Below are 21,096 nucleotides of genomic sequence, written 5' to 3'. Positions count from 1 at the left end.
CGATCGACACATTTGTGCGCCTTTTTGTTCACTTTTTCTTTATTTATAGCCGATTTGCCAGCGCAAACAACTATAATAACACGAATTTGAAACCATTGTCTATGAAACACGCTGACGAGAAAAGTAATAAAACAAACAAAAAAATCAACAATTTCGTATAAGACAAATAGCATTGCGGTGAGCAATGATATCGAGATACATCAGATACATCCGCCATATCGAACGAGAGAGAGAGAGAGAGAGAGAGAGAGAGAGAGAAGAAAGACAGAACGCGGCTCGTTTAATTGTTTCAACGATCATGAAAACCGAAAAACCACTTTTAGCTCAACAAACAAAACGGAAAACCAACTATAAACGCCCATTGCATTGAACGGCACACATACACACGCACACACACACACGCACAGCCACACTCACGTGAAATGCGTTAAACCACGCCGAAAAAAGGCAATTAAATCATTTCCACAAATTCGAATACACACAACCGCATTTCAATCAGCCAATTAATCATTTTTTTTTGTCATAATTGCGTTTGGTTTGATGAAGGAAAAAAAACGAATACAAATGAGTGGTTAAATGAATGGAACTCTGGTAAATTTGAAGCGAAAAAATATGAACGAAAAAATGCACATAATTACTCGAATTATTTCAAATAACTTTAATTTGATTGCGGTCAATATTTAATTTCTTCGGAAAAATTATTCAAATTGACATTATCGACACAAAGATCTGTGTGTTTTTTTTGCTAAAGCAAACGTTAAATTTCCACTCATCGAAGTTTGTGCATTTACTCGATGAAAAGAAATTAATTTTTTGCTTCATCATAGTAAACTAATGTGTATGAACTAAACTCATTTTCGATCATTTTTCAAGTTGAATTTTAGTGAAAAAAAAAAAAATAGATTTGACGACAAACATGTTAACAAATCGTTATTCTATCGAGTTTTATAAAGTTTAACCACTGCTTAAAGAATACCGCTCCGTTTTCTCTCGCAGAAGAGAGCAAAAGACTGAGATGACCCCATAAGCTAACTTGTTCATTACCTATTTTGAGTCATTTGATTTATCTCGGCCACAGAAATATTTGAATTTTTCTTTTTCTTTTTTCATCCATATTTGTTCTCATATAAAAAATCAAACTTTCATCCACGGAATATGTCCATTCTTAGACGTGCTAGAACCAGAAATACACTCTCCATGCACATGATCCAGTCAAAATAAGGAAATTTTGAGTAAAATCCATACTTTGCTTTTCTGAGAGCGAAAACAATCGCAATAAATTATGTTGAACCGACATTTCGTTCAGAAGTATTTGAAGTAAATTGGAATTCGGGTGTCTTTTGATAACATTTGCCGTTTTTACATGTTTTATTCATGTAAATTGGAACTTTATGCAAAGTATAATTTTCTTATGGTTCCAATTTGTTCATCATTTTGGTTTGAACTGTCATTCCACATCAATTCAACGGATGATCGATCAAAATTTCAGGATGTATCCTTCAATTGAATTTATTCACGTGTGGACATTTTTCGACTGAGTAAAAAGCCTAATAATTTCGGACATTTGACTGGCTAATGACTGATTAAAAATGATTATGTCGAATAAAATAGACGACTGTAGTTAAACTTCAGTTATAGTAGCCTGATAGTAACTCTTCAGCCAAAGTGTACAAAATTCGTCGTCTGCGTTTTTTGAATCCAATTAATCAAATCGAGAATTAATTATATTTTTCCTTACATTTTATATGTTCATTTTTGCATTTACTTCTCTGTATTTCGTTCGAAAGTTTTGATACACTCAAGAAATATGCGTAATGCGTGCGCTTAAGCGAATGTTGAGTTAAAAAATTAGAGTGTTCTTCCGAAGATTGCAAAGAGATTCAGTTAAATCTGTTTTTCCACAGCAGATTGATTAGGAAGTGGCGGTGGTGTTAATGCGTAACAATATCTGAAGCAAAGAATGTGTTAATATTAAGTTGATTTCTATTTCCGTTGGCCAATTCAATCGAAACTTCACACTAAAAAAGCCATGATAATAGCGTGCAAATTATCGTCGATTTCAAATCATTTCGTCTGTTTTTAGCTAGAGTCTTTAAATTCAAAGCTGTAAAATGTTTCTTTTTATAAATTTTAACGGTTAGTTCACATACTTGGGCAATTAAAAGTGATTATGTTGGAAATGTGTATCACGGAGCAAGAAAAAAAAAAGATGCGTATAATTAATAAGTGGAGTCAACGTCGGGCGTTGAGGGCGTTTCATTTTCTCACTACTGTTTTTTTCTTCTCTTTCGTTTGTTCATGATTTACAAAACTGAATTTTCATGAGGAAGGTCGTCCGAAACATTGAAAGAGCATTGAATTGTGAAAATAGTGCGGAAAAAAGCGGCGCGAATTTGTTTTATTTTCTGCGTATGAAAGGTTAACCATCATTTCCGAACGAATCGAATGAATGGTGAGCAAGTTTTGTGTGAGAGAGAGAGAGAGAGAGAGAGAGAGAGAGAGAGAGAGAGAGAGAGAGAGAGAGAGATAGAGGGAGAGAAATGTTGTGTTTTCAACAATGCTTATGTGATTCGGCGGTATCTTAGCTAGTTTGACTGAGCTCATTTGAATGAGCCAACTATGGATATGCAAGCGAAAAAAGCGAACGACAAAAACGAAACGCGCGCACACAAAATTTGTAGATCGCATTTTGGGATGTAATCAAATCAGCTGAATGTGACAGACGCATCGTTAGTTACGGGGTTTCTTTGATAATATTGTCATTAGACGCGGCACACACAATTTCATTCGGCATGACAAACGCAATTGATGCGCAATGCAAAATTTAAAGTTCAAGATCATCATCATCATCATCATCAGCATGGTTTTCATTTCAATATTGCATTTGAAATTCGTTTGAAAGAAAATCAAAAAACAAAACAATTACATTTGATCCATGTGCACGCGGACGTGAAAAAGACAGAGCGAGAGCGGTAGTGATAGAGTGCTGAATCTTCTTTTTTTTTTGCTTAAGTGCTCAAGTCACTTTTGCATATCTCATCACCATAACAATCATTTGCTCTCTACCGTACGGCATTTCTAGTTGTTTAAAATGAAAACAAACAAACGAACGAATGAACGAGCGCATAGAGAAAAAAAACCGTGTTTCAATTTCTCATAAATTTACATAAACGATGGGAGACATTGCGACATAATGTGAATTACATGTGCAGCCGTTGAGAGAGAGAATCGAATAGAGTGAATACGAACGATTTTGAAATCCGATTTATTTATAGATAAATGCGCATAATTGTGGCTTGCTTGCAAACCGCACACACAGAGGCAAAAGAAAGAAACAAAAACTGAAGCGTACACACAAATGCTCAACTATCTCTATCTATCTCGGTTGCATGGTTCAATGTCTTGAAAACAACTATAAAGGAATCGTGGGGTAATTCAATTCGATTCTCTTTTTTTTTTCTGGCTTCGAGAGACAGAAAACAACTCAACTAAACCGGTAGAAAATTCTTTGTGCACGTCACTGGCATTAATGAAATCCGAAATTTGCAACCAACATCAGCATCACGTTACAATGTTTGAAAAAGGCCCACAATTGAATAAATAGAACAGAAGAAAAAAAAAACAGTTGGAGCAGTAGCAGCAGATGACAACTTCAAACGAATCAATTTGATTTATTTGCGCATTGGATCTCACTTAAATTTCCACAGCCAAATCGCTCGCTTGTCTATGCGCCACGACGACGACGACGACGAAAAAAATGTACCCATCTCTATTCCAGATTTATTTCACCGAACCAAACAAATCGTCACTCATTAGCCATTTCAAATGCATGAATCAAAAGCAATAAATATTACAACTTCTAACAAAATGAACCGCAGCAAATGCAAAGCGCACAACTCATAAATATGATACATATGTAGGAAATGAACGAACATTTTAATTGCAGTTTAGATTAATTAAAAGCGACGTGTATGATTCCATTATTGACCACAATTTAATTTGATTTGTTACACTCAAACGATTCTTTGATCGATCATATTTTTGGAATATCGGACGGAAATTAATGGCCATACGAATTTTCGTTATTCCGATGAAAACGCCGTTCGGCGCTTGAAATAAATTCATGTAGTGACATTTTTTTCTTGATTTACCGATCGAATGCAGACATTTGAACGGGCTAATGGACGTACACATGCACTGACACATGCTCGCAATAATTCGACCATTTTATGCTTGAAAATATTATCTTGTTCGAAAGAGTAGTTGCGACAACCATACAATTATTGCTACATTGTAACCAATTTGTTCTGAACATTTTGAACGCGTATGGAATGAGACAGCGCAAATGTGGACAAAGTACAATGATAAAGCATTTTCCATAGAAATTTATAAAAACGGAATGAAAATTTGGAAAAAATCGAGACATTTGTTCTAGGAACAAGTTCACTTAGTTTTCAATTTTTCAAGTTTTTGGATAGACAATTTTTCAGAACATGAAGCTTTTCTATCGATAAATAACAAATGACACTTCATAACAAAGAAATGCTTTCAATCGGAATTCACTAAACACGTCCAGCCAATTACGGTAAAACTCTCATGGAGCAATTCCCAACGGATTCAAGCAGATCCAAGGTTAAGCGAGTGAGTGTAGAATACAGTGAACGTTCGGAAATCACGTTCACTGTATCGATCCGTCTTTTCGTCATCGACTTTTACGAATTTTCGAAGCTTGAACCGAGTGTGACAATTATGTTTGGGTAAAGTGTGAAAATCTCTAATACTTTACGTCGGAGTGAATTCTTTTTTTTTCTGTAAATCTTGGTCTTTCTGTATTTATTCTATTCTAAACATGCCAATGGCACGTTATACCATTTGGCAAATTATATTTTTTTTGTAAGAGTTCTCGCACTCTTTTCTAGCCAAACGTCTACTTTATTCAGCCAGTTCTGGTGACGGTGGTGTCAAATAAAATAGAAATAATTCTTTCTATTCTTGATTTCATTAAAAATGCTTAAAAAAGTGTAAAGACAGTGCAAAAACGCGAGGACAATAGAATCTTTTGACCGTTTTTCGCATAGCTCTGATAGGTTGACTGCATAAGGGTGAACAGGGCAAAAAAAAAATGGAACTCACATTGTGAACTGGTGCTGCTCATTAAAATCGACCTGCTATTCATCGCAATCGCAAAGCAATCAAATGACGATCTATATTAATTGATCGATTTTTATAAATTAGCTTTTTTCTCCCTTTTTCCACAGAGAATGTGTAAATTTAATTCGTTGTTGCTAAAATTAAATATATTAAATTAATCGCCAACGCATTAAAAATACCAAAAATTGTTTCTAATTACATATGAACGGTGATTTTAAGTGGCCTTTTCCCCTCTAATTAAAAAAATCGTAGACACTTTTTTTCGTGTAATTTTTTTTTTTACTCAATATTAATTAAAATCTAATTAACACATTCCATGTGCAAAGCGAGTTTTCCAATTTCGACACAAACTCTATGCGAACAGAAGAAAAGAAAAAACGGTTTGCTACTGTTCGATGACTTGATTGATATATGTATATTCCGTGGCAGTGTAATGTTTTCTAGCCGCTGAAGTGAATTCACTTTGGACAGAGCATTATATTAGGCATTTGGAAAACCTGCTTGACAAAAGTGTTTATGGTGTGAATTTTTCTTCAATTTTTTTGTTGTACTAGTAGATGTTCTCTACATCGATTGAGATTTGTCGATTGATCTAAAGTAAAATAAATTTAAAGACTTTTTAGTCTTCTAAAAATCTGCTAGCACTTTTCGATTTATCAATTACCATCTGAACGTTTGTAGCTAGTGCACAGCATGAAGATTAAGCCACATATTTTCCGATTTACTTCATTTAATTAGGATGTTTGGAGTTGACGTAAAAGATGAATATTTGGAGTGTCTTTTTCGCTAAATGCAATTTTTTCTCTCTTCATTTTCCCCTCCGCCATTCCATAAGCGCTACGATTTTTCCATTTAAAACCGAAAAAAAGTTATCGCTTGAGCCATTACGATGTCTCGATAGAATCGAAAACGCTGAGAACGAAAAGTTGCCTTGCTAAAAGTGGATAAGACAGAAAAAAAAACAGTGCATTCCTTGATGAGGGGGGTTTCTAATAATAATCAAATGATGTGTTTGTGCATTACTCTCTCGCATTTTTGCGCCTGGCCGAAACCAACCGACCGGTGTGTGATGTGCAATTAGACACGGTGAAAAATCCTTCATGAACATGAACACCGCGCGCCATATTCACACCTACTTCGATCGACTTGAATGGCCACGTGGCCCATGGTGTGATGGGAGAATTCGTCTTCGTCATCGTCGTCGTCGTTGTGCGCAAATTGATGCGTTTACACCGTACGCATTTGCAATAAATTAAAAATAATTCAGCTTGGACAAAAACTGACGTACGTGGCAATTTGCAAACAAATTTCGTCTGTTCCAATTCATGACAAGTTCAAATCTCTCATATGTTGAATGCCGCTCGAGTAATCGGCCGAAATTAGAAAAGGAAAAACCGAAATATATAAATCATATTATTAATAGAAGAGAAAAAAAGAATAAATAGAAGAAGGAAAACCGAAATTCGTTGGGTAAAATTGAAGGTGGGGAATATGAAGCTGAAATGTCGACCGTGCGCGCGTCCAATTCTCTCTCAAGTACAAAATGATGTACTTCTCTCTCGGCGAGAGAAACATGCAACAGCAGCAGCTTCGAATTGTCAACTGATTGTCAAAGATTTGTCAAAACAATGGCATGCCATTCAGAGAGCAAGTAATGGAGATCTGTTTTGTTGGCATCGCAACAGACGCATCGGCGGTCAAATAGTTTACACGTGATTTCCGTCTAAGCCCAAGAGTTTGACTTCTTTTTTTCGTAAACGAATTCATAGAATTAGAAGAAGAAAAAAGAAAACATCGGAATCAGGCAAATGTTTGTACATATTTTTAGAAATCCCGTTTTCAAGAGATTCCCTTGAGCTGGGCGAAAGCGAGTGAAAGAGACAACACTCGATTCTCTTTCTTTTCTGCAATATGTGTAAAAATGCTTGTCATATTGCAGGCTCGTTCCGCTTTATCTCGTCGTAAATATCTGTTTTATTTGCACATTTGTTGTATGGCTTTGGATGCCATTTCGATACTTAGCTCCTTAGCTTTTCGTTTTGTTGGTGGTTTTTTCCTTTCTCTCTCTCTCTCTCTCTCTCTCTCTCTCTCTCTCTCTTGCTGTCACGCTCGTACATTCTCTCACGTGTTGGGGCTCGTACGCAATTTTCAGGGAAAACCACTCGTTTTTTTTTTCATGTACATGGACTCTGTGAGGCAGACACAAACACAGGGCGTGCGCAAGAGGAAACGAGCGAGAGAAAATAAACAGAAATTTCTTTTTTCTCGTCGATTTTTGTGTGTGATCTTTCGTTAAATCATAAGTGTTCGTGTTTCTTTCTTTATTTCTCGATTTTTTGTTTCTCATAAGCGCCAACATATCTTCTCTTTTTGATTTTCCTTGGTCGGGGCCGGCCTTTGTTTGTCGTTTCGGGTGCGGGCCGTTCCCGAGCTGTGTGCTAGAGTGAGTGAGTGCGATCTTGTCGCGGGCACTATTTATTCGGCATAACCAGATAGTTAATGCAACATTTCTGTGTAAAACATTCAATATTGAAATTCAGTAGTTTCTGTGAATTTGCCACGATCGCTACACACCTCTTGATCTCAGTTATCATCTCATCGTTCAACTTGTTGCTATTATTTTGCCGTCTATTTTGCTGCTGAGCCTAGCAAACAATTCAATTTCGACATGGTTCGTGTTTGATCTCATCTTAATTCTTCTTTTTTTTCTGCACCATCCATCGAATGCTCTGTTTTTTTTTTTTTTCTTCTTTTGTTGTTTTTTTTTCACTTTCAATTTTTTTTCCCTTCTATTCTTGGTCCGCGAATGTTATAAAAAAAATTCAAATTTGTTTTTATTTTCGATTTTTCCAGGAAGATTTACCAAAAGATCAAGTCGTTTGTAAGTGTTGACAGCAGAAAGAATCAATATTGTGTACCAATGAATACAATGTGTTTGTGTGTGAGTGTGTTTGAGTGCGCACCAAAAAAAAGCACAAATCTTCACAAGGCTAACAAAATAATTAATTATTTATCGATCTTCGACGAATATTTCCCACATTTTTTTTAACTTCCCATTGCGCGTGATGGGTGCGCGAGACCAAGCGCCCGAGTGTAAGATTTCGAACGTGAGCGCGAGCGCGCGCAACCAGAATGCGTTCACATTTCGAAAAATAAACAATTGAAAACAATCAACGTGAGTGTGCACAATTCACTGGAAAATAATTTGTTGTCAAAACGTTGGACGAACTAATCGGTTATTATGTCGAAATGGACGCAAACAAATTATAGGCCCATTGAAATGATCGCGTTATAGTTTTTGATTTTGTTTCAATTGTTGTTGTTGTTACTGTTGTTGGTTTCGTTCAATTTTTTTTTCGAGACGAGACAGCCGAGTGCAAACCACCTGTCCGCCTACTTTTTCATGTGTTGGCCAGTTTGTTGGATTTATTTCGCTGTTTGTTTCGTTCGTTCATACATTCTCGATGTGCGAGAACGAATTCGTGAACAATTTTGTTTCTTTTTTCCTTCATTTTAAATACAACATAATATTTCAATTAATGAATAACGTAATCAAACAGTGCAAAGTAAAAATGCGGCGATGAGTGTAGCCAATCAAATGGTAACTAGTGCAAATAGTTTTTTTTTTTTCTGTTTCGAAGCAAACCATGTGCAATTGTGCGCGAGCGCACTCTTATCTTCCTCTGTCTCCTTCATCCATATTCCATACGCTTGCACAAGCACCGTCGCTGCCATTACCATTCTGCTGTGGCAAATGCTCGACATTTCAACAGCTCAACGCACTTTTCAATCGAAATCAAACGCAAAACAGAAGCTCTCCAACGAAATCAATCAAAGCCACTCGCCCTCGTCAACATATGAATACCAAAATTGCATCATTAATTATCAACAATAATCGTTCAATCGAAATCGACGTCGAAATCACTGCACTGCATTCTGGTTGCAACTAATTCAATTTGTTTCGAATAATTGTTCACTGCCAAAAGAGGGGAGTTGGACAATCGTAGAACGGAAATCGATACATTCTCATTTCTAAAGCGCTTTCGTTTTCATTTCGTTTTGAACTAAACCGACGTTTTTTTTTTTTCATTCGCTGAAAGTTCAACGAAGAAAAACTCCTCGTAAACGAAAAAAGTTTCAAGTTGAAAGCAAAGAGTGAACCTCGAGTAAAGAATGTTTTTTTTTTTTCGAGTCAAAATCTTTAACCTCTTCGAGTTTTTTCTTTCTGGCTTCGAGTTAAAACTCGTCGTGGTCTTTTCTTTTGCTCTCAGTCAGATGTTCGTTCAAAAAGCTAAAAAAAAAAACTCCATTTTAAATTTTAGCCGAGGGCGAAAAAAAGGTGCAAAGTGCATTGCAAATTCGATTCAACGTGAACTCAACTCCGAAAACTGTATCATTTATTGCAATCGGCAGATAGAGAGAAAAATATTTGTTGCCCAAAAAAGTCTATTGCAATTGGCAAGACTATTTCATTTATTATTATTTGCTGCTTAGCACAATGTTAATCTCGAATATTTCAAATTACAAATCATGATCATATGTATTTGCCTCGAAAATGCGCGCATATTGTTATTACAGTCCAGCACAGCACAGCACACACACTAACCTATTCCAATGAACGAAAATCACTTATTTTTGCACACCCTCGATGGCAGTATTGCTGCTGCCAAGCGCACCACACATAATTCATTCATTTTTCGCTGTGGTTGGGAGTGAAAATGTGCGGTGTGCGCCAGCAGCAAAGGCACAACAGTACAACAAAAGCAAGAAACGGGCTACAAACGTATCATTCAATGCAATGCGAGGTGTTACGATAATAAACACCAATGTTTCGGTATTTTTTTTTTTCTCTGCTGGGTTCTTTTTTCTTATTCTGGTGTGTACGCGCAATTTCGATCTTTCACAGTTCAGAGTTTTAAAGGCTGTGCAAAACGAGAGCATGCATATTGGGCTGGCTGACAGCAATGGCGGCATGCCGAGAGCGTGAGAGTGCACATTAGTATGCCTAACAAACAGTTGACACATGTTCGATTCAAGTTTATGTTAATCGTAACGCGATCGGCAACAAGTGTATTTTATGTGTCATACGAAATGAATGTAGTGCTGCTGCTACAGCAACAAAGTCATCTATTTTGACCAGTACACCATTGCCGCTGCTGCCACTGCTGCCTACCATTAATAACCCATTCATTGTGCGGCCACAATGGAAATCAACAACTCAACGCAATATTTATTCAAATGCATTTTTCTATTGTGCCGAACGAAAGAGAAAAAAAAAGGTCGAGCATAAATTGTGCACATTTCGGGATGACAGCCACAATACGTGTGAATTTAAACACTATTTCTAGCTGCAGTGTTGCAAATGTTTAGCTTTTAGCTTAAAAAAAAGAAAGTCAAAGAACAACGTTGGTGTGTCTCTTCGATCCTTTTGAAGAACGATGAAATCAATCTCCGATCAATACTGTACAGTTCAAAGGAAACGGCACACTTGTTGTAGCAAAAAAACTCAACCGTTCTTTCTTTTCTTCTATTAAAAAACGTTCTTCTATCTAATAAGACGTTTTCGACGATGAAAAATCTCTTTTTCCCATTTTTATTGACAAAAAAATTTCTATTCTTCTTCTTTCCGTTTTCCATTTGAAGACGAGAGCGAGAAAGAGATAAAACAACAAACAAAAAAACTCGTCGACTTTTCGAAATGCTGGCCACGGAAAATAATTGGAAATGTGTGATTAAATTGCGCGCGCCTTTGAAATGTGATTCCCATCGTATATTGTGAATTTGCGTCAAAAATAGTTTTCGTTTCATTTGAGTGTAACAAATGTTCGAGCCATTAATTCAATTTGAAACAGATAATTCTATTCAGCCAAGCCAAAGAAAACTATTTTAGTTTTCGCTTTTGTCTTTTTTGCGATTGTTGTTCGTTTTATGTTTTTTTTTCGGGCCATTTTCATGGGGTGATCGAGAGCTGTGTGCTTTGGACCTCATATTTACATTCAATATACACTATGAATAATAACAAGCGACGAGAAGAGGTAAAAAAAAACCGGCAAAACAACCAAATGACCAACAGCTAACAACCCTAGAATGATGCAATTAGTTTGAAAAAGGTATCAAATTACTCGATTCGAAATGTTTTCAGCGATATTTACTAATTCGAGAGCGAGAGACAGATTCATGTAGAGGTAACGGTACCAGGGATCGTACACACCGCCTGTTACTCGTTCGCTACATACGCGGAACACAATTGGCATTTGTCATAATATCTCAGCCGAGTTGGAAAGAAAAAGAAAAAGAAAAAGAAAAAAAACATCTATCCGGTTGGCGGTGTGCGAATGTAGTGCACTGTATCTTATTCTCCGTTGAACCGTTTCTTTATAAGCGACACACATCGAGTGTGTGTGTGTGTGGCGTGCTAAATCGAATCGATAATTGAACAACGATAATGAAATGAGAAAAGACAACAACAACCAGAAACCAACAGTTCAACTCAACTCAAAACCAATCCATTATATGTACCGTTGACGCCGTTTACACGTAGGAACAATAGAAATTGCTTAATATTTTCGCGCGCGCTGTATTTATTCTAGCTTACAATCGTTGAAATTGAAACAAAGTTTTTTTGCTGTTGGCTTTTTGAATATCAATCGACGGCAAGCGGTCAGTTTTGTGTTCAGACTGAATTGGCCGTTTTCATGACGATTCGCATTTGCGAGTTTTTTTTAGCGAACAATAGAGTGATAGGCGACGTCATGTACTACAAATGATACGCTTTGAACGATGCATTTTATATACAACTCATAATTTGTTCCTCTGTGCTTCTATCGCTCGCCTTATATTGTTCCAAATCCTGTGGCCCCATTGCAGTTGCAGTCCACGGACTGTATTTGTGTGTTATTTAATACGACGATTTGGCTACTATACTATTTGTTTTTTTCTTGCTTTTGTTGCTCGGGCCGTTTCAATCCCAACGGATAATCGATTTTCATCGGAAAATTTATGGCAATTGACGCGGCTAATTCAACTCGATCATTTCGTTTACGATCCATGTAAATAATCTGCAAGCGATTGTCTTACCCATTTTTTTCCCTTTTTCGCTCTTTTCTCTTCCATACAAATTGCCAATTTTGTTCCGAACAATTTCAGCGGTTGCTATTGCTCGTTGTTTTCTCTCGCTGTGTCACGCTGTTGTTGTTGTTATTGCAGGCTCATTTGTGCCGTGGCATATGTACAAATAGGCTCAGCACGCGTAGCCACACGAGTGACGATGGAACGATGCCAATTTAAACTGACTAAATAAACTGACACACACACACACACACAATGGGCGCTGCTCGGTTTTTGTTTTTGTTTCGCTCACCGCGTCGGCTAACCAGCCAAACTAATAATGAATCGGTAGAATTTCGGAGAAAATTCAATTCACCATTTACATAACCTGCTCCGATTTTTGCAAATGGCACACAATCGCTTCAAACAAAACCCATCGTCAATTTGGTGTTTTAAGTCAAGACACGGTTCCCATGTTGAATCAAACGTTGATTTTTTTCTTGTCCATGTTGCTCGTTTTTTTTTTCCAAAGCCTTTGAAGGATTTATCAATTTTGACAATTAATGTGTTCATTCTCGGCAAAACCGAGATGCAGGCGCATGTATTTCGTGAAATTTGAAATGTTGGGCTCAAGAGAAAAAAAAAACAAACTTAAACAAATCGATCGCCCGAAGACAACGTTTTCAATTAATTTATGTCATGTCAACTGCATGGAAATCTAAATAATCTGCACACTATTTTGGACGTAAACGTCGCACATTTGCATGCCAAACGCTATTTGTTAATTTATGGCTCTCGATTACGCAGCGTTTTTTTTTTTTCAAAATGTGTAGCACACAGGCGCAAAGGCACCGTTTACGCAAAACAGTTACCATTTTTGGGCTGTTGTTGAACAAACAAAAGACCAATAGAAGCAGCGCATTTGCCGCTGTTGTCTCTCTGCGGCGTGTCGCCTAGTTGCCACGAAACGCTTTCAATGGCCTTGTTGAGATTTTTGCTTCCGTGCTTAAAATTAATTGCATCGCTTGATTTTATGGACACGAGTGCATGTTTGTTTGCTGGTTGGCTGGCTAGCTGGCTGGCTGGCTGGCTGGCTGCTGCCATTTGAGATGCTGTTGAGGCATTTTTCGAAATGGAAAGTTGAAAAACACACAAAATGGTTTGGTGTTTTGTTTTTTTTTTTTTCACCCGAAACCATTTTTTATTTCTGTTTTCTGCAGTGCTTAAAAATGCCTTCGACGCTTTCGATCAGGAAAAGAATGGATTTATCAGTGTGACCATGGTTGGCACCATTCTCGGTATGTTGGGACATCAACTCGATGAGAAAATGTTGAATGAAATCGTGGCTGAGGTCGATGAAGATGGCAGCGGTCAAATTGAATTCGAAGAATTTTGCACGCTCGCCGCCCGGTTCCTCGTTGAAGAAGATGCCGAAGCCATGCAACAAGAATTGAAGGAAGCCTTCCGGTTGTACGACAAAGAAGGTAACGTCTAATTGGAATTTAAACCATGGAAATTGTGAAAAAGACCTGAAAATCGCAAGAAATGTGTCTCTCCCATAACCACAATTCGAAAAGAAAAACAAACTTCCATGATTTTTTTTTCTAAAACGATTGACATTTACTTTTCTAGGCAATGGTTACATTACAACAGCCGTTTTGCGGGAGATTTTGAAAGAGCTTGATGACAAAATTACAAATGAAGATTTGGTAAGGAAATCAGTTGCTATGACCCTTTGCTTCGAATGATCATTTTGGGAAAATCAAATGAAAGCCCTGAAAAAAACAATCGTTCCAATCCAGAGGGTCAAAGGCATTAAAATCATATCCATGTGAGCAACAGTGAAGCTAATAATTTTCATTTCATAGGACATGATGATCGAAGAAATCGATTCAGATGGTTCGGGTACCGTTGATTTCGATGGTAAGGCCAAAATCAAATCACCCAATCAATGTCCGAATGTAATTGAATTAATTCAACACATTTCGATTTCCTCAATTCTCTTTGTTCCGACAGAATTCATGGAAGTGATGACAGGCGGTGATGACTGAGGCGTTTTTAAATTAAATTAATATAAAACTGTTTTGTTTTTTTCTTTTTTTGCAATGAAATTTTAAAATTTATAGCGTACGCAACGCAAAACCAAACAAAGTAACGAAAAAAAAAAATACAAATACAAACAATTGTTAAGCATAAATCATGTGAATCATGTGAAAACTTTATTAAACAACGAATAAAACAAACACAACAAGAAAAAAAGAAGCCGCGCGCACCCAATTCATTCATTGATTAATTCGTTTTTCTACTATATACAAAAGCCCATAAATATGTATAAAATTTATTGAAAGAAAGAAAGAGAATTCAATAAAGGAAATAATGTAAATAAAACACCACGTTCGCTGACTGGCAATGGATTTATCGCCGGCAGAAAAAAAAAAACGAAACGATCGATCGAACGAACGGGAAAAAGGGGGCGCTGAATGAGTGTTAATCGAATTGTTATTGGAAATCAATTGAAACGAATTAGAGGGAATGAGAGAGAGAGAGATACACAGAAAGAAAGTGTCTTTTGGCATAGCGGCGCACATATCAAATTGTGTCCAATCAATGGTTGATAAATGTTTTATCATTTTGTGGAATTGCGGTTTTATTTGAGACAATTTCAGTCAATTCTTGTCAATTTCAGCCGTTTTCATCGTTGATTTACTTTCATGATTTCCGCGGCTCGCAATGTTCCACACACACACAGGTGAATCTGCCATCGCCTGTGCACGTGTGAATCTGTCAAAATCATGAGAATCAAAGCAAGTGAAAAATAAGGTAAGTCACAGCGCAAAACTAATAAATTTTCGTCATTGTTGTTTCGTCAATAGTCGACGAAACGTATTCGCCTGTGCTCAATAAATAATTCATAAATTGCGATGATTGCTTGCGATTTTGGTCGCGTTGTTTTTTTTTCTCACTCTCTTTATCTTTTAACACACATTCCATTGATTGCCAAGTGTTTCGCATTGGAATTTCTCCACACACAGAGATCATGTGAACCAACAATCTCTTTGTTGCAACCAAATGATCCATATTTTTGTTCGTTTTTGTTCGATGGTGGTGCCGCTGCGTTTTATGGTTTTCGACATTATGATCTAATTTCTCACATGAGCAAACGATCCGAGAATTTAGGCGTTGAAATATATGGTCGTTTTCATAATCATGAATCAAAACCAGACAATTTATCAACACAAAATGAATCAAAACGATGCCGAAAAAAAAAAACAAACAGCAACACACTCGAATCAATGCAAAGTTTTATATAGAAATTGACCACAGATTCAGCTCGGCACTGATTTGTGAGCCGTCGCCTTTTCACTTTGCTTATCTCTTTGTCTTTTGCGTACCCATAAAGTGTTCTGCTGTTGTTGTATGCAAGAGCTATAAGCCACAATAAGAGAGTTTCACATGGAACGATAAGTGATGCATGAAATATGTGATTTTGAATGGCTTTTAACGTTGAAATGTGCATTGCAATTTAACGCGAGCGAGCGATAAAAGTAAAAAAAGAGTGCACGCGGCGAAAAAAAGAAGAGAGACAGAGAGAAAATGCAGGTGATTAAGGCAAAACGGGGAGAGAAAAAATCAGCATCACGCGGTTGATAAACATGTGTAGCAAATGAATTGCAGTAGATCTTGATTGGTGTTATGAGAGCGTATTATAGGTTCATAAACACCGTGTGCACCACATTTCCAATGCATATGCACTTTGCTATCAATATCGTATTATATGCAATCGCAAAAGCAATTATTTGCCAACTTCTTCTTCGTCGTCGTCGTTTGAATTGAATCGTATTCGTGATTATAGCTCGTTAGAAATTCCGGCCGAAAAAGAATTTCAAGATCCCTTGAACGAAACCGTTTTTCTCCTGCATTTAAATCAAAATAGATTCTCCTGCATCGATGCTCATCAGCTGGCTCTCCCCCTAGACTCTCCTAGCTTCACTGAACTCAACGCTTGCAAGAGTGTACTTTTTTTCATTTCTTCAAATTTTAAACGACGTCATTTCGATGGACGATTAAATTTGTCATGGTATTTCGATTAGAGATCAATCACGGCTATTTTCGTCAAATGGCCGCTTATTTTTAGCATCAATTAGACATAGCCGTTTACCATGTATGTGCGTCGCTACTAAAACGCTCGCAGCACTTAGTGTAATTTAGTTACAAGTGTGCTTTTTCCCCCGTCTTTCGCCGTTTAAATCGATGTTTGTCAATCGATGAGGGATTGATTGTGTTCGGGAATCAAAATTGTCGCAGCCAATTGCCTGAAGCACTTTACGATGCATAAATGTATAAATAGCGTAAAATGTGTGTGAGCCTAATGTCAACATTAACACACAAATCGATTTGATTATACATTGCCGAACTCTCTCTCTCTCTTTCTCTGTCTCTCTTCTTCTCACTCACTCTTTCTCCGTCCATGATTCATCGATAGCTGTGTGTGCGCGCTCAAGAGATGGACCGAATGATAGAGCGAAACCGATAGACACTTTTTTCGCGGATTCACATGCGGCTGATTTTCAAAATCGGAGCTCGTTAATTTTCGATTTCAGTAATAATTAAGTCTTCGTTTAGATACATCGAAATTGATCGGAAAAGGCGCTTTTAATTAAAACACCTTGGGTGAACGCAGTTTAAATCATGGTGGTAAATAATTCGACATCCTTTCTTAGGACAAGATTTTTTTTTTGCCTTTTGCAACGATGGAAAAGAATAAGTAACTGATTGAACCGAACAAGAGAAAATTGATCAAAATCTTGAAAGGAAGCAAATTCTTAAAAAGAATCGAAATTCAGTTCAGTAACAAATCCTTCGGATTTATGGAAACGAATCCTTTGCTCGACGATCAATATAATTTCTGATTTTTTGTAGTTGACAAGCTGAAATTCACATCACTTGCAAACGGCGATGATAAATTTCAATTTTTAAAACGAATCGAAGCAGGAGAAAAAACTCAAGAAAAAATTAAATGAGAAATCTCGTTTATGCCATAGAAAATTGAGAGTGTATTTTTTATCTTCTGCGGAGAAGAATGGATTTTCAAGCAAAATTTCGTGTACAAGAATGGACTTTAACCGAAAAGTACGAATTTTGCAATTGGAAACAATGGCCAACAACAATGACGACGAACGAAGAAAAAAATCGCAGCACATCGAGCAAAAATTCTAGATTTTTCGGTTCATTTGTGTTTTAATACGTGATCGCAACGTGAATAATTCATGCAAATTGATGAGAACCAGCCGAGAGAGAAAAAAACACACAGAGACGTTTAAATGGTTTGCGAAAAATGTGTGATGCGAACAAAATTTCCGTTCGTCTGGCATGTGTGAGTGTGTGTGTGTCTGTGTGTACGTGCTGAAACGAAAAAAAGTCAAATGGCCAAGTGCCGTGCTGTTTTTCGAGCCAAATTCATATCGATTCATAAAATAGATCGCGATCTCAATGTGATTGTTGTTTTCTTTCTGCCGTAGAATGCCATCAAATATAGAAAAAAATGAATGAGTCAAGCCGAAAAAAAGAGTCGATATCGACATTACAATAATCTGACGATTGCTTGCTGTTATGGACTTGTAGTGCATGACCTTTATTCGGAATACTCACGGGAGAGGGAGAGAGAGAGAGAGATGGAGAACGAGCGCGACGACATGGAATTTGGTTGAGTTGTGGTTTTTTTTCGGTTCGAAAAGCGCTTAAAGTTTACAGTTAAATAGGCGAAATATGTGCAGCACGTTCTCATGCTCATAAATGATCTAAATCTTGAAAACAGCAAATATATTCATAAGCCAAGACCGTCTATCGTCTATTCCAATGCGTTGGGAGCAACGTTTTTTTTTTGTCGACCTCGTCATCGTCGTCGTTGTTACTGTTTGCAATTCAATTGTTGTTGTTGTAATAAATTTTTGTTTCGGTTGCTGTCGTGTTGGGTTATTACTGCATAATTTCAATTCATGCACTGCTGTCAATGATATGGTAATGGTTTTTGGGAGCGCGAGCTCGCGATTTCGGTTTGACTTGATTAGCATAATAGCATGGCGGATAGAGCAAAAGCACTTCGACTGAAAAGAGACTGCTCGAGATAGTGAGCGCAAGAAATATGTGCATGGAACACGATGACGACGATGTCGACGACGACCACAACCACGACCAGTGAATCTGATCTAGAGAATTAACATTTAACGATATAATTTTTCAATTAAACTAAACGAAAAGCATTTAGTTAAGGATCAATTACTGCCATTACGGGTTACCGTTTCGGTTCAAAGTTGCACGAAGACAATGTGAAATAGACGTACATCAAACTATTGTTTTTTCATCGCTCTGTTGCTATGCTAATGGTTTTTCTCTCTTTCTTTTCATTCTCAAGGAATTTGAGGATTTGGACAAAGAGACCGTCAGAAGTGAGTATTTTTTTGTAACTGGTGTATCGCATCGATTAAACACATTTTCGGTTCCATTGATCAACCTCTCTTTGCCGAGCGAATAATAATAACAAACACAACTGTTTTAGTTTTGCGAAATGCATTCACTGCATTTGAATCGCCGGAGAAGAAGGGAGTGATTATGGCCAATGATTTGGCGACAATCGTTGAAATGCTGGGCCATCGATTGAACGATCAACAACAGAAACAGGCATTGCGCGAAGCCGATCCACGTAACAGTGGCGAATTGGATTTTGAAAGCTTTGCCGTCTATGCATCCCGTTACGTTGAAGTTGAGGAAGATGCTGAGGCCGTTGCCAAGGAACTCCGCGAAGCATTCTTGTTGTACGATCGCGACGGTATGTCTATTTCATCCAAACGATATTTAATGCCGAAGATTTTTTCGTTTTTTCCCTACTTACATTTGCATTTGCTTTTACGTTATTCGGTGATTTGTTTCTCGTTTCTTTTTTTCAATGGATTTTTTTCTCGTCACGTCGCACGTTTCTTGATCGACTAATTTTCTACGCTACCTAAATACCATGTGCGCACAGCCAAGGGATACATCACCGTTGAGGTGTTACGTGACATTTTGCACGAATTAGATGACAAAATCTCGTCAGGCGACTTGGACTTGATGATCGATGAAATTGATGCTGATGGTTCGGGCACCGTAGATTTTGAAGGTATGAACATAATTTTCGTTTCTTTCCTTTTTTTTCGAAAGCGAAAGCTTTACAATTTGAAGATGTTGTCTAAACGGCTCAATATTTTCAAATGTTCTTATGAAGCAAAATGTAATTCAAAAAATTTTTTTTTGTTCTTCTTTCCGATTGCAGAATTTATGGAAGTGATGACAGGTGAAAGTTAAATTGAAGTAGAACCAAAGTAGTGAATGTGTTCCGTAGTAGTAGAAGTAGTCGTTATAGTTGTGTCGTTGTGTTTTTGTTTTTTTTTTTTCCTTGGCCAAAGTGATTTTTGCTCGTGCTTTTTGCTGGACAGTTTCAAGAAAGGACGTGGCACATTGCGGTTCTGACCGCATTTTCGACAAAGACGAAGGCCATTTCTTGTGTTTTATCCCAAGAGTTTTTTTTGTCGCGTGTAACAAAACCAAAGGCAATTTTGTAAATTTGATTCCAGTGCTTATTGATTACGCGACTTAACGGCTTACTTAATTATGTTCATCGAGCAGCTTACTTGATTGAATTCGGATTGCAACTAATGAAACTGCTTTGGTTTCGGCTAATATGAAATGGAATTACATATCAAGCTTTTTCCTTTCGCATCGAAGGAAGACGGAGAATGTTCGTTTCCAAGGATTGTGCACGCTTCTGCAACTAAAAAAATATCAATTGATTCTTCGGCTCAAAAAATTGCTTGCTCTTTGCCGTCGTGTGTCGTAGTTGAGTTGTTTTTTCTCCTCTTAGTAGCCCAGTGCATCAAAATTGTCGTGTGAATTTTGTTTAATGTCAGTTTATAGAGAGTAGATTTGTGTTTCCTTTGGCTACGTGTTTTTTGGCTCTGTCTATTTCATGTGTGAGTTTGTGTGTTACGCTCTGGCACATTTGATTTTGAATGTCAACCAAACAGAATCAGGTTATTTGCATTTTGTAAATTCTTAAATTCAAATTCAATGTGAAATCAAATCGAAAGATTGGCTTTTTTCCATTTCGATCGAGCAAAAAAAAAAAATCCACGTATTTTTTTTCTCCTCTCTCACTCACTCACTCTCGGCCAAATGTAAGAAAGAAAAAAAATCGAAATCAAATCGACGGAATTGGAAAAAGGTTGTTTCTTAAAAGCTTAGAATTTAAGTCGATAGCCGGCTGCATGGTTAACCGTATTCATTACATTTACTTTCAGGTTAAAATGCGTTAACGACAGAATTGGAGATCAAAATTGGCACCATTTGATTTTCGGCCGAATATTTCCGATCTACGGCTATTTTAGACTCTAAGCGCGCGCACACATACATACCAACACAACCTCAACCACCAATAGAAAACAACCACAACAACAAAAACAACTGTTTGGCTTATTCTTCATCCTGGAATTTAACACAAAAACACATACAAAAAGGAATAAAAGAGAATGATAAAACCGAAACAAACACACAAAACATGGACTAATCTGATTAAAATAGTTTTTATTTTACATTCATTTTGTATTTGATTTTTTTTAGCATTTTATTAAATCGTAATATTTCGTTTGTGCTCGCTTGCTCTTACTCTCTGTGTGTGTATGTGTTGAACGTCGACGTATTCGATTGCGTGGCATTTCCTTTTTCAGTGTTTTGACATTTTCATATTGAAGTCGAGTATATGATATTGATATGGGCGCATCTTCCCTAAATTGTAAGTATTGGGATTAAGCATAGATCATGAGTCGCCCGTATTTTCTGTACTAGAACATGCGACGGAATTCAAGGCAT

General features: G+C 37.1%; 1 protein-coding gene across 4 annotated transcripts; it reads left to right on the top strand.

Moving 5' to 3' along the window:
- Positions 1–3,669: 3,669 nt before the first annotated feature.
- LOC129575835 (troponin C, isoallergen Bla g 6.0201) lies at positions 3,670–20,825 on the top strand. Of its 4 annotated transcripts, XM_055459946.1 has the most exons (9): positions 7,641–7,822; positions 8,005–8,032; positions 13,419–13,682; positions 13,831–13,907; positions 14,067–14,121; positions 18,755–19,024; positions 19,220–19,351; positions 19,505–19,525; positions 20,529–20,825. In XM_055459946.1, exons 1-9 carry the CDS (start codon positions 7,820–7,822, stop codon positions 20,531–20,533), a joined length of 855 nt encoding a protein of 284 aa, XP_055315921.1. In that variant the 5' UTR covers positions 7,641–7,819; the 3' UTR covers positions 20,534–20,825. The 4 variants fall into 4 exon arrangements, with proteins under 4 accessions (XP_055315920.1, XP_055315921.1, XP_055315919.1 ...); XM_055459945.1 differs by lacking the exons at positions 18,755–19,024; positions 19,220–19,351; positions 19,505–19,525; positions 20,529–20,825 and adding an exon at positions 14,215–14,832 and having other exon boundaries at positions 3,670–7,822; XM_055459944.1 differs by lacking the exons at positions 7,641–7,822; positions 8,005–8,032; positions 13,419–13,682; positions 13,831–13,907; positions 14,067–14,121 and adding exons at positions 16,753–16,893; positions 18,611–18,644.
- The last annotated feature ends 271 nt before the right edge of the window (positions 20,826–21,096 follow it).

The sequence above is a fragment of the Sitodiplosis mosellana genome, unplaced genomic scaffold (genome assembly GCF_009176505.1).
Source record: "Sitodiplosis mosellana isolate CC-2019 unplaced genomic scaffold, AAFC_SMos_1.0 Smas_scaffold_6170, whole genome shotgun sequence".
NCBI classification, from domain to species: Eukaryota; Metazoa; Arthropoda; class Insecta; order Diptera; family Cecidomyiidae; genus Sitodiplosis; species Sitodiplosis mosellana.
The sequence above is the reverse complement of the archived record's forward strand: the minus strand, read 5'-3'. Positions and strand labels throughout refer to the sequence as shown.

Coding starts and splice junctions, on each gene's coding strand:
- LOC129575835 (XM_055459946.1), top strand. Junction 14,122..18,754: donor GGGTACCGTTGATTTCGATG/GTAAGGCCAAAA, acceptor CAACTGTTTTAG/TTTTGCGAAATGCATTCACT. Junction 19,025..19,219: donor CTTGTTGTACGATCGCGACG/GTATGTCTATTT, acceptor ATGTGCGCACAG/CCAAGGGATACATCACCGTT.